This window comes from Asterias amurensis, chromosome 3, assembly GCF_032118995.1.
Source record: "Asterias amurensis chromosome 3, ASM3211899v1".
NCBI classification, from domain to species: Eukaryota; Metazoa; Echinodermata; class Asteroidea; order Forcipulatida; family Asteriidae; genus Asterias; species Asterias amurensis.
In genome coordinates this window covers 23,721,886-23,734,993 of record NC_092650.1, presented here as the reverse complement: position 1 = coordinate 23,734,993, position 13,108 = coordinate 23,721,886, and the positions used below count along the sequence as shown (strand labels likewise).

Below are 13,108 nucleotides of genomic sequence, written 5' to 3'. Positions count from 1 at the left end.
CTTCACCAACAATCAAGCACCCAACCAACAATCAAGCACCCTTGGCTTAACGTTCTCACAGTTACCCCCAAAAACGAATATTTCTGTCCATGAAAAAACCTTGTATCTCTTGCCATTGGTTTTTTGTAAATGGCTGTCCATTTCAATTATTTTCAAGATGTATGTTATACATGTTTTATAGTAGGGAAGTGAGTGGTGGCTTAGCCTTGATCTCAAGGCGCTCCAGCCAGCCTCGACCTGCAAAATCCCAGTCCTCATCACTGCATTCCGCCAGCGCACCCCCCATACATAACACAAAGCGTGCATATAATACGTGTACAGCGTATATACACATACTGTACATGTACATGTACCATCTGTACGGTACACTAGGGTACATGAGTACTTTCTAAGTTGTTTGAGCCACACGCACGAGGTTGAAGACACGACCGTACTCATGACTACGCTATACTGTTCTCGCTGTACAATGCACTGCACAAACAATGTATACGTTGTTCGTGTATACACTGCGTGCAGTTTTTGTTGCAGAATCGTGCCGCGCACCGGGCCGGGGCGCACTACGCCAACAGCCTTGAATCGAGGCTAGTGGTGGCTCTGAGAAGAGCCGTGGTTTTGTTCTTGATGTTTCAAACGTGCACTCTGCTCGTCTTCAGAAAAAAATTCAAGGGCTTTGCCTGTGATTAAGATTTGCTGGGACTGTGTATAAAAGAGCAAAAATTTTCACGAATTTGGTCCCCGGCACCTGCATAATTTGTTTGTTTTACCTGGATTTTTGTTTAATTCTATTTTTTGTTTTAAATGAATTATCATTCAATGTCTGCCAATGTTGATTCTGACACTTGAAACTGACGGTGCAAAGCTATAATTGTTTTTTAAAATGACAAATGACTGAATCTAGTCTATGTTTAAAATGAACCTTAATATAAATTATGAATGCATGTGTAATTTATCTGTACATATTATATCTTAAGATATTTTACAAAAAGCGTATGTGAAATATAACATTTATGAAAGTTGTGTAAAATGTGATTATATTGAAAGAATGAATATTATACTTAAAGATTCAATCATTCCACTTCCATTATTAAAGGTTTTCACGTCAAGAAGAAAAGTTTTATTTGGGAATAATTTGCTATTTTTCCTGCTTTCAGAAAGTTTAGTAGGTCTTTAAAATGTTTATTTAAAATGTTGGGAATATTAATGATATTGTAACTACTGTATAGACTATGTCACCTTGTTTGCAAAAAGAGAGGGGCTTTGTGCATTCCCTGGGCCTTCAGGGGTGGATTTCACAAAGGTAGTCCTAACTTAGGACTAGTCCTAGGCAATGCTAAGAGATAGGACCAGTCCTAAGTAGTCCTAACTTAGGTTTTATCTCTTAGCATTGCCTAGGACTAGTCCTAAGTTAGGACTACTTAGGACTGGTCCTATCTCTTAGCATTGCCTAGAACTAGTCCTACGTTAGGACTACTTAGGACTGGTCCTATCTCTTAGCATTGCCTAGGACTAGTCCTAAGTTAGGACTACCTTTATGAAATCCACCCCAGGTCCAGAACTTGGCTCTTGATGAAGGGGCACTCCAATTTTTCTCTTTGGAAGGGCTCTTTTATGGATGGGGAAAATAAAAATTTGTATTAAAGACACTGGACACTATTGGTAATTGTCAAAGACCAGTCTTCTCACTTGGTGTATCTCAACATATGCATAAAAAAAACCTGAGCAAATTTGAGCTCAATTGGTCGTCGAATTTACGAGATAATAATGAAAGAAAAAACACCCTTGTCACACGAAGTTGTGTGCTTTCAGATGCTTGATTTCGAGACCTCAAATTCTAAATCTGAGGTCTTGAAATCAAATTTGTGAAAAATTACTTCTATCTCGAAAACTGCATCACTTTAGAGGGAGCCGTTTCTCACACTGTTTGATACTATCAACCTCTCCACATTACTCGTTGACAAATAAGGTTTTATGCTAATATTTTGAGTATTTACCAATAGTGTCCACTGCCTTTAAACATTACAGAGGGCACTATGGCAAAAGCACATGGCACCAATGTAATTCTGTGGGTGCTAAGGGTTGTTTCAAGGCTTGCGCCTTTCCTGGCAGACAAGACACTATGGTGGTCGTATGAGAAGTTTTACATCTTGTATAATAATTAACCACAACAAAACAAGAATTAAAAATAAAATATTAAACAAGTTTTGAGGGTACACCCAAAGGGTGGACCCCAAAATGGCAAATGTGCATTGTGCGAAGGTGCATTCCACATCATGTAAGGAGACAATAGGAGAGATTTCATGATAAACTGCCAATGTTGAAATGTGAAATTGTATTTAGTGTATCTGGAGGAAAAAAAATGTACATGCTGTGTTGCAAACCAAAGACTTGTTACAACTAATTTTGAGTTGAGTGCATTTTGGAACTGTCTTTTATCATGAATATTATGTTTATTGATTTGAGTTCATATACAATACAAACCTGAAATTTATAATTCCAACCACCAAATTAACATGATAATATTTTACGCTGTCACAGGTTTTACTTTAATTTGTATCTTAATTCATTTAAAACACCAAAGTCATTCTATATATATTTTGTTAAATTCTTTGGGTCTAATTTTATGGTGCTGTTTCCCACAAACTTTTTTATGGTTAGCAGTTGAAGTGAAAAGTATGAACTTGTATGGAGATACACAAATGCTCTTATTTTGCAGCATCAGGGGGGGGGGGGGGTGTATTCCTCTACACCAAGAGGAGACCATAACAAATCTTCAGAATTGTTAAGTTTTGTTAAGATAAATTCATGATTGCATATAAAGACTTTCTCACTGATGTCACATTTCTGTGACATGTGTAGAGTACATACATGTAAATGCAGTACCAGCCAGCATTTTGTTTCACAGTGTATGTTCGTGCAGTTCTAGAAAAGAACATGCGTGTAACATGCGCTTGAAGAAATTCCAGCTTTTTATGTGGTTTTGTGCTTCTTTAGGGTCTATATCTTCACATTTTCTGAAGAAAAAAAACACTTTGTTTTTGATCGATAAAGGTGAATAAAAAATGTACTTTTTTGTTCAATCGCTAGACCTCAATAGTTGATGTTTTTATTAAACAGGCTGTTTCCCCAGTATGGGTTATTTTCAGATTGTGACATAATCTATTTTACAAAAGGTCATAACTTTTGAACCAAACATCATTACAAGTGTGTAAGATATGTCAGAATAAAGCTTGTTGTTTGCTCTTTTCAGCCATGTATAAAACCCAATAAGTCAATTGCTCCCCTTGTGACTCATTTTTGCAGAGCCCATCACAAATAGTGACATCATACGAGAACTTCAGAAGGGTCTACAGCGATAAACGAATAATTTGTTATGACACTTCTTGTGGTAATTTAATGATTTATTTATCATCACTGATATTTTGAGACTGCCCAAATCAAAATTAACATACAACAAATAAAGCAGTATTTTGATGTCAGAAAATAAAGGAGTACATTTACTTTATGCCAATTCGATTGTTTAAAGCAGTAATCCATTTGATATGCAGTGGCCATTTTGTTGTCTCGAGGTGCAGTGTTTTTAGGCAAATCAGTCCCAGGTGAAACAATTTTTGTATGACTATTTTCTCACACCCAAGACAAGGAGAGCATGTATTAATATATTATGGAGATATTAAAGACTGTGTAATAAAATATTGTAAGTTATGTAAACTCAGTCTACTGCCTTAATTCTTGTGTGATTGGTTTATTGGAACCAGGGGTCGAAATTAAGTGTATTTCCATGGTAGTCAGCAGGGCTAGTGAACAATAATTTTTAGTAGCCCTGATTAGATTTTGGTAGCCCGAAAGACACATTATGTCTCGCGTCACGGCTCAAACTTTACAATACACCAATAACATAGTTCTTTATTGTTTGTGATGATGATTTTTGCATTATTTTTCCACTAGCCCGTCGGGCTATCAAACTGGAAATATCAGTAGCCCGGCTGTAAATATGGTAGTCCCGGGCTAGCGGGCTAGTGGCAATTTTGACCCCTGGGAACCTTGCTCCTAAGATGTATAATTAGAAGTTGCATTATCCAGTCTCCTATCGATGTCTAGAGCAACCTAGTTGAAACTTTCAGACCATTTAAGAACTCGCTCCACAGTAGTGAATTTGAAAACGATCCGTTAAAGGAAGAAGTTAAAATGCAAGACAGTAGTCTCCTGAATTCTGAAAATCTACTCCACAGTAATAGACTGTTTAAAGGCAGTGGACACTATTGGTAATTGTCAAAGACTAGCCTTCACAGTTGGTGTATCTCAACATATGCATAAAATAACAAACCTGTGAAAATTTGAGCTCAATCGGTCATCGAACTTGCGAGATAATAATGAAAGAAAAAACACCCTTGTCACACAAAAGTTCTGTGCGTTTAGATGGTTGATTTCGAGACCTCAAGTTCTAAACTTGAGGTCTTGAAATCAAAAATTACTTCTTTCTCCAAAACTATGGCACTTCAGAGGGAGCTGTTTCTCACAATGTTTTATACCACCAACCTCTCCCCATTACTTGTCACCAAGAAAGGTTTTATGCTAATAATTATTTTGAGTAATTACCAATAGTGTCCACTGCCTTTAAGCAGAACAAAATCTACCTGGCAAATAGACACACACACGGTGTTACTGCAAAACCGTGTAAATGCCTAAAATCGCACATTGCATTATCCAAACAACTGCCCCAATCCTTCAGAACCTGATTTATGTTTTGTTGAATCTACACTGAATGTCAACCCCAATCCCTCAAAATCATTGTGATGATTTTGAAAGACTTCTTGGGAGGGCTCGATCACCTTTGTCTTTAGCCTTGCATGGGAGTAATATGACTGTTTTAAAAGCAATTATTACTTAAAGGCAGTGGACACCTTTGGTAATTACTCAAAATAATTGTTAGCATAAAAACGCCGTGAGGATGACAGAGTTAAGCAAGTCCACTTCAGAGTCGCTGCTAGTAAGCCTGCTAGATGTATTGGATTCAGATAAAAGTCAGGAACTTCCAGGCAGATTTTACAACATCTGAATTCAGATATAAGTCAGCAACTCCTCATTCTTGTGGAGCCGAAGCCCGCACTTATAGTTCTAGTCTCCTATTTCTGATTCACTAAGAGGAGTGACAACTTTTCTTTTTAATCGCCCTGTGGATGACAGAGTTAAGCAAGTCCACTTCAGAGTCGCTGGTAGTAAGCCTGCTAGATGTATTGGATTCAGATAAAAGTCAGGAACTTCCAAGCAGATTTTACAACATCTGAATTCAGATAAAAGTCAGGAACTTCTCATCTTTTTGGAACTGAAGTCCGCATTCATTGTTCTAGTCTCCCGTTTCTGATTCACTAAGAGGAGTGACAACTTTTCTTTTTGATTGCCCTGTGGATGACAGAGTTAAGCAAGTTCACTTCAGAGTCGCTGGTAGTAAGCCTGCTAGATGTATTGGATTCAGATAAAAGTCAGGAACTTCCAGGCAGACTTTAAAACATCTGAATTCAGATAAAAGTCAGGAACTCCTCATTCCTTTGGAACCGAGGTCCTCATTTATTATTCTAGTCTCCCGTTTCTGATTCACTAAGTGGAGTGACAACTTTTCTTTTTAATCGCCCTGTGGATGACAGAGTTAAGCAAGTCCACTTCAGAGTCGCTGCTTGATGTATCTGAGTCACTACTATTAGTATAGAAGCCGAGTCCGGGTAGGATGCTCACTACATGGGCCTTGTTGTTAACACTACGAGCTGGTCTGTCTACATCGTTGGTAGTAACTGATTCACTTGATGAGTCTTGCAGCAACTCTGTTGGACTATGTGACAACGGTTTTGGATTTGTGGAAGTTGACGGGGCACTTTTGACTTTCTTCTCCTCTCCATTTGTCCCTTCTGAAGTGTTCCTGAATCAGATAAAAAAGTTGAAAAAAATCAGATAAAAAGTTATTTTGTTATATTTAAAAGGGCTAGTATGGTACAGGTTTTTAGAAAAAATGGTGTTGTGGACTCTTCTTGTTTACCCAAAATGCGTTTTTTTCCTGTGCGAGCAGTTTGATAATATTCATGATGATTAAGTTGAAATACAAAAAACCAACAAAGATATAAAGATATCAAACATAAAAAAAAAAAAAATTCAATAATATGAAGTATCAAGTTATGCCTACACAAATTAGTTGAAAAACAAAGGTGGAAGGGGATACACTATCTAGCGAGAACGAAAGAAATCCAAGGCAAATATTGTTACAATATGAAAAGCAGTTTTTAAACAACTAACAAAAATATTAAACATAAAAAGAAAACAAACCAATAATATGAAGTATCAAGTTATGTCTACACAGAATATTTCAAAAACAAAAGTGGAAGGGGTCAAGGGGATACACTACCTAACAAGAAAGAAACTCAAGGCCGACTTGCAAAATATGTTACAAAATAAAAAGCACATTACAAACAACCTACAAAAATATTAATCAAAAAAGAACCCAAATTAATCAAATGAAGTATCAAGTTATGTCTACACAAATTATTTAAAAAACAAAAGTGGGAGGGGATACACTATCAAACACAAAACCATCTTTAAAATTATTTAATTTTCTTGGCAAGTAAAAATGCGAGATAAAAATAACAATTATTACATCAATCAAAGGAAATAGTTGAGCCATCTAGAGCCCCATTTAGTGCCTCAAAGAAACATAGCTTATGTCAAGGACATTGTCAACTCTGCCTGGCAACAGTATATACACAAATACTTGAATAGACCATGTGACCTCTGATGTCACATGTTTACAAAAGCGCCACAGAGCCGCTTTCTGCAGGCAAAATTTGTACAAACTCAGAAGGAAAACACAAAAACTTTTATTTCATGGAGATGGCACTGTCTGATTGTTATCAACTTCTGATATGAAGAAAAAGACACATCTCACAACTTCTACAACTGTTATTTTTTATAACTCTTTGGAAATTATGACACACAGAAAGGCCATAGAATGTACAAGGACGATATTTTGTAAACAAAGTTACAAGGTCTACCGTTAATGTACATGTATCTGTCGCAAAGAAAACAGTAAAATTCTAAAAATGGGATTATTAAAAGTATACAAATGATAACAAAATGTAAAAGATTAGCAAGATAAATATTATTTGGCCACACATACAAAAATGGATGGCAACATTAAATACTAAAGCAAGTACATCAATTGCGTACAAGATAAAACCAAACAAAACATGCAAGAACAAGCAAATATGTTTTATGCAGGTAAAACAAATGTACAATCAGGTAGGGACTGAAACCCAATCCACATAGCGCCCCCGGTGGGATTCGAACCAGGGTCCTAGAGGTAGAAGGCGAGGAAAGATACAACCAACATGACTGCTCCAAAATACTCTATTATCAAATCCATCCAGAGAAAACCAAACCATGGGGATAAATTCTGGAGGGTTTGAAGCTGTAAAGGGTTAATCCAGACTTGGGACTTGGAACCCGAGTTTGGAACCCGAGTTTGGAACCCAGAGTTTGGAACCCAGAGTTTGGAACCCAGAGTTTGGAACCCAGAGTTTGGAACCCAGAGTTTGGAACCCAGAGTTTGGAACCCAGAGTTTGGAACCCAGAGTTTGGAACCCAGAGTTTGGAACCCAGAGTTTGGAAAGCCAGAGTTTGGAAAGCCAGACTTTGGTGCTCCGGACTACCTGACTATTGAATCTCCAGACCTGTAGTGTATGCTTCGTTTTTTAAAAGGGCAAGGGCACCAAGGCATTTTCTCATCGGTAAAGGGCTCCCTAAATTTCTACTGGAGCTTTTCAAGGGCACCAAGGCAATGACATGGGGGCATTGGAGGCAACCGTCTCTATTGCCTCTGTGAAGCATCAGGCCTGAATCTCTACTCACCTCTTTCTTTTAACGGCTCCAGCTAGGAGTGTTGCTTGAGACCTCCTACTCGTAGATGACGTCCCCGTCTTAGCCGTTGCTGAAACCTCTGCTGCAGACTGTGGTTTGACGCTCACTCGTTTCTTTGTGTCATCAATTGGTATCACCCTATCGTGATATCATCTCATTAAGGAAGAAATAACATTTTTAATTATTGAGTTTAAAGGTAGGGTCATACTTTGGTAAGTACATGTACAGTCGGCTCTCGTTTATAAAGACCACTGTATTAAAGAGGTTCTGCTTATAAAGAGTACATTCTGAAGTCTCGAATCTCATTTCTGCTTTACGTTTCTTTGTTTCTCTTTCCTGTTGTAAAGAGGTTCTTTGGAAGTACCAGCGACGTTGTTATAAAGAGAGTCTACTGTACTCCAAAGATTAAAGACTATGGAAACTTACTTGGTGAAAAGCACTGAAGCTCTGCAGTTGTGACAAGGGTTTTTAGAAGAGAAAAAAAACAGTTTTGAGGTACCATAATTTCTTTTGGATAAAGACCCTCAACAGACAAGACGCAGTACCCCAAATCAGAGAATTTTTTTTTACAACCAAAGTTTTAAGGCACACTGCAGTACAAGACCCAACACGATCAAATTAATGCGGGCTTGCCAGACCCCAGTCTCACTGCTTGTAAATCAACACTTGGGGGGGGGGGTCACTGTGATTATAAAAGAACCCCTACCATAACATAAAGGGATTTGATATCACGATGAAAACAGAACATCGCGTCTTGGTAATTGATTGAACGATTTTTAAAAGGATATTGTGTACTGTTTGATCTCTGCAACCATCTCGTTCTCTTCCTTCCACCGTCTCGTCTCTAGCTCCATCTGGCGATCGGCGACCTCGTCAAGAAATTTACTCTCTTCTTCGTCAATACCTCTCACCATGTTCTCTATGTTTGGTGGGGAATGGGAAGGGTACAGTAATTTATATTTTATTTAAGTCCGAAACTGGAACGAATCCCATAACCCTGGGGAGGTTAACATTATCATTAGTTGAATATAATAAATAACAATAAGTGAAGAATAAGTACATACAAAACGATGGAAGATGGAAGTGTTACCTGAGAACAAAAAACAAACATTGGTCAAACCTTATCAACAGTTTTAATTCTTTCCTTAAAAACTGGTAAATAAAAGGTATTTGGCAATGTAAATATAGGATGGTCCACCAAAAATTTAACAGCTACCGATATTATTATTACAAAATCTACTTAACAATGAAAAAAAAAAAAAAATGGAAAAAAACCCATTCAAAGTTACATAATTTATGCAATTTGGCTCTTCCATAGATTTGATTATCATCAAGTAAGGGAAATGTCCATATACATTATGAATAATTTAGTATAATAGAGAAATTAACTAGAGCTAAATTCTGCGACCTCCAGATTAACATTCCGCGATCTCAACCGAGTTAAACCTAGCCCAAATGTCGGCAGTCTCCCTTCTTTGTCAATAGCTTTGTGCCAGTCAGACACTATTCAACTTGTAAATATGCCATCAGTTATGTGTCAGATAAACTTTTCTCTGCAATTACTTCAACTTACTGAATTTGAATTGCTCTTCAAAATCTTCTTGTTTCTTGTCATTCTGTTCTTGAAGTTTGTCGTAGAGGCATCTCATGTCGGTATCCTCTTCTGGACATTCTGCAGAAGAAAATATTACCTTGCATACTAAGTAAAAACACACTTTTAACACAAACTTGAAAGGGTCTATGTACTTTTTGAAGGACAAAAAAACCCTACAAAGTCCACAGATTTACACTAAACTTACACAGTTTGAAGCTTCCCTGAAAATATTACTTGATTAGGTGCTGTAGTTTTTGAGAAATGAGTAAAACGATAACCGCGATAACCGCATAAACCTTGTGACATTGTTTTACTCATTTCTCAAAAACTAGAGCACCTCAGCACGTAGTATTTTAAGGTACGCTTTCTACTACCATTATCTTCAAATGAAATGGTGTAAACTGTAAGTTTAATGTAAATCTGTGGACATTGTCACTTTGAGTTTTGTGTTACAAAAAGTACACAAATCCTTTAAAGGCACTGGACACTATTTGTAATTACTCAAAAAAAATTTTAGCATAAAAACTTACTTGGTAACAAAGCAATGGAGAGCTGTTGATAGTATAAAACATTGTGAGAAACAGCTCCTTTTGGAGTAACATAGTTTTTGAGAAAGAAGTAATTTTCCACAAATTTTATTTTGAGACCTCAGATTTCAGAATAAGATCTTGAGGTCCCGAAATCAAGCATCTGAAATCAAACAACTTCGTGTGACGAGGGTGTTTTTTCTTCCATTATTATCTCCCAACCTTGACAACCAATTGAGCTCAAATTTTCACAGGTTTATCTTATGGCATGCATATGTTGAGATATACCAAGTGAGAAGACTGGTCTTTGACAATTACCAAACATGTACTCAGTGTCTTTAATTTTAGGCGTTATGTATGTTATTGTTAATTTAATTATGAGTTATGGAGAAAAATGTTTGATGTAGGCCTACATGTCATGTGTGTGACTGTGATTGAATGTCAGTTAAATTACAGAGGTGCATCCGGTGCATTAACACCAACCCCGCCCCCCCCATGATTCAAAATATTTTTAAAATTGATTTTAATTTAACTAGGCCTACACAAAAAAAAAACATTCAACAAACCCCTCTGTCTGATGTCGGAATTACACGTATAACGCTTGAGTTTCCCACCAACTTACCTTGCGGCTGATCTTCGGTGCGAACTTTTTCCCATTCTTCCTGTCTTTTTTTCCGCTTCTCGTCAATTTCTGCCTCTGAAACAAATGACTTGAATGAACCACCCTCCTTCGCCATTTTTGGGAATTTGCAAGTTTGTCTAGCAGTAAAATCTGCAGCACTTTGTTGTATTTTGATGTTTTTGAAGATCGAGTGTGATGTGCGGAGTAACTGATGGAGGATGTGTGAAAGTTTGTATCAACCTATACCGATAGAGGGCGCTGTTTACAATAACAAAAACGGGGATGTTGATGTTGTGCGTGTGTGTGAGTGAGGCATCAAAACTGAACTGTCAAAACTGATTTTTTTACCCTGCAGAATAAAGGCACATTGTTTACTTTTGTCAAGAAGAGGCTGGATATTTGGTTAAAGACCACCATGGCAAATGCTCACACGTTTTTAGTGGTTGTTGTTTTGTTGTGTGCATATTTTGGAGGAGTAAGTGGTAAGCAATATGAATATTTCTATTTTTATTTTGTTTAAATTAATTTTAAATAAGGAGCAATGTTTTTTTTTTTGTAAAAAGAGCAGACTTCTGTGTGCAAGACCATTCCTTCCTCCATCATTGAGTCCATGGTATGACTATACTCCTCTGGAGGGATGTACTTATTGTAATATAGATTTATTACTTTTTGCGCTGGTCTGGTGGCCTAGAAATCCGGGGGGACAGAATTTATTATTGCCAAACCTTCTTTTTCACCTGTTTCATGACACAGGAAAAGGAACTGATTAATTCATTTGGTTTGAAAAAATGTATATAAGAAACATATTATGGTATATTGAAATTATACAATATTATTTGCATTTTAACAACTTTTATTGATTATTATTTTATTTATTTCCAAGAAGTGCCACTGACACAGCTTATTTAAATAACTTTTGGTCTTTGGAACCATTAAAATTGGAAATCCTATTATAAAAATGTAAATTATATACAATAAAAATAACCGTTGGAAATTATTTCTTTTCAAAAGTAGTCACATATTTGAGAATCAATTCAAAATTTGGATTCGGAGCATATAAAAATTGATATCTTATCATATTATTGAAATGTTTCTCAAAATGTGCCCTGTCTACTAATCAAAGTTGCTGAATGATCAGGGAAGGTTTTTAACAATTTTTTTTGTCTCGCCATTAACTTTCAGATTGACTACCAAACATTGACCCACCTTGTTGGGCTGTTATGGCTCTCCTTTAACAGGTCTTATCTGGCAACTGTGATAAGACTGATGAAAGAGAGCCATAATAGGCCAACAAGGTGGGCTAACCAAACATAATATACCTTCCCTTAAAGCCATTATACACTTTCGGCACAGAAAAAAAAACCTAAAAGTTCACAGATTCACAAATAACTTACAGGGTTTACAGAAGGTAATGGTGAAAGACTTATCTTGAAACATTATTCCATGAAATGCTTATACTGTTTGAGAAAACATTAAAACAATATTAATTCTCGATAGCGAGAATTACGGATTTATTTTAAACACATGTCATGACACGGCGAAATGCGCGAAAACAAGGGTGGGTTTTCCTGTTATTTTCTCCTGACTCCGATGACCGATTGAACCTAATATTTCACCTGTTTATGATTTTATATATAAGTTGTGGTACACGAAGTGTGGGCCTTTGGACAATACTGTTTACCGAAAGTGTCCAATGGCTTTAAAAACAAACATTATCCCTTGTTTCTTTCCCTACAGCACTCACATATTCAGCCGGTCTCGCAATCGTTGTGATGTCCATGATCATCCCTGGACTAGTAATCCTCACATGCATCATTGGTTCCATCTTCCTCTGCTGGAACCGCGACCGTATCCCATGGTTCCGCAGCAAACTAAAGGCACGCTCTAAACCGGACAATAAGGTTCAGACCCCCATATCGCCTGGCCACGGTTATCCGACACAGAGATATCCAGCCCAACCCGAGTCAGGGCCTCGGGACAAAGCTGAAGAAGTTGAAATGAGGAGGGAACCTCTCGACGAGACTGATTGGGTCGTTGCTGTTGATGTGAATGGAAAGGATACCCGGATGTAGCAAACAGATATTTCAACTTAACTTTGAGCAGCTCAATTTTTAACCAAAGACTTTTTACAACTCATTTTATAGGCGTGAGGATGGAGAACTATGATTATCACAACTACTCATTGCTGATGGAACATGAATTTGGAAACTTTAAATGGTTTGCACATTAAAGGAACACGTTGCCTTGGATCGGACGAGTTGGTCAAAACAAAAGCGTTTGTAATTGTTTTTTATAAAATGCAAATGGTTGGAAAGATGTTTTAAAAGTAGAATACAATGATCCACACAAGTTTGCCTCGAAATTGCGTGGTTTTCCTTCTACTGTGCGAACTAACATGGTCGGCCATTTATGGGAGTCAAAATTTTGACCCCCATAAATGGCCGACGTGTTAGTCGACGAGGTAAA

The 13,108-nt window shown here is 37.1% G+C and overlaps 2 protein-coding genes across 2 annotated transcripts; one reads left to right on the top strand and one right to left on the bottom strand.

Moving 5' to 3' along the window:
• Positions 1-2,899: 2,899 nt before the first annotated feature.
• LOC139934517 (PSME3-interacting protein-like) lies at positions 2,900-10,875 on the bottom strand. The gene is made up of 5 exons (XM_071928773.1): positions 10,643-10,875; positions 9,473-9,571; positions 8,688-8,818; positions 7,891-8,042; positions 2,900-5,911 (listed from the first exon to the last, which is right to left on the bottom strand). The coding sequence occupies exons 1-5, from the start codon at positions 10,755-10,757 to the stop codon at positions 5,596-5,598; spliced, it is 813 nt and encodes a 270-aa protein (XP_071784874.1). The 5' UTR covers positions 10,758-10,875; the 3' UTR covers positions 2,900-5,595.
• A 59-nt stretch (positions 10,876-10,934) lies between these two features.
• On the top strand, positions 10,935-12,938 carry LOC139935162 (uncharacterized). Its single transcript, XM_071929632.1, has 2 exons — positions 10,935-11,124; positions 12,380-12,938. Exons 1-2 carry the CDS (start codon positions 11,058-11,060, stop codon positions 12,712-12,714), a joined length of 402 nt encoding a protein of 133 aa, XP_071785733.1. The 5' UTR covers positions 10,935-11,057; the 3' UTR covers positions 12,715-12,938.
• The last annotated feature ends 170 nt before the right edge of the window (positions 12,939-13,108 follow it).

Excerpts from the sequence above, each read along its gene's own strand:
- LOC139934517 (XM_071928773.1), bottom strand. The coding sequence starts at position 10,757 with ATGGCGAAGGAGGGTGGTTCATTCAAGTCATTTGTTTCAGAGGCAGAA. Across the intron at positions 8,819-9,472 it reads TGAAGAGCAATTCAAATTCA|AGAACATGGTGAGAGGTATT; the intron begins GTAAGTTGAAGT and ends CACCAAACATAG. Across the intron at positions 8,043-8,687 it reads CAGAGATCAAACAGTACACA|GATAGGGTGATACCAATTGA; the intron begins ATATCCTTTTAA and ends AGATGATATCAC.
- LOC139935162 (XM_071929632.1), top strand. The coding sequence starts at position 11,058 with ATGGCAAATGCTCACACGTTTTTAGTGGTTGTTGTTTTGTTGTGTGCA. Across the intron at positions 11,125-12,379 it reads ATATTTTGGAGGAGTAAGTG|CACTCACATATTCAGCCGGT; the intron begins GTAAGCAATATG and ends CTTTCCCTACAG.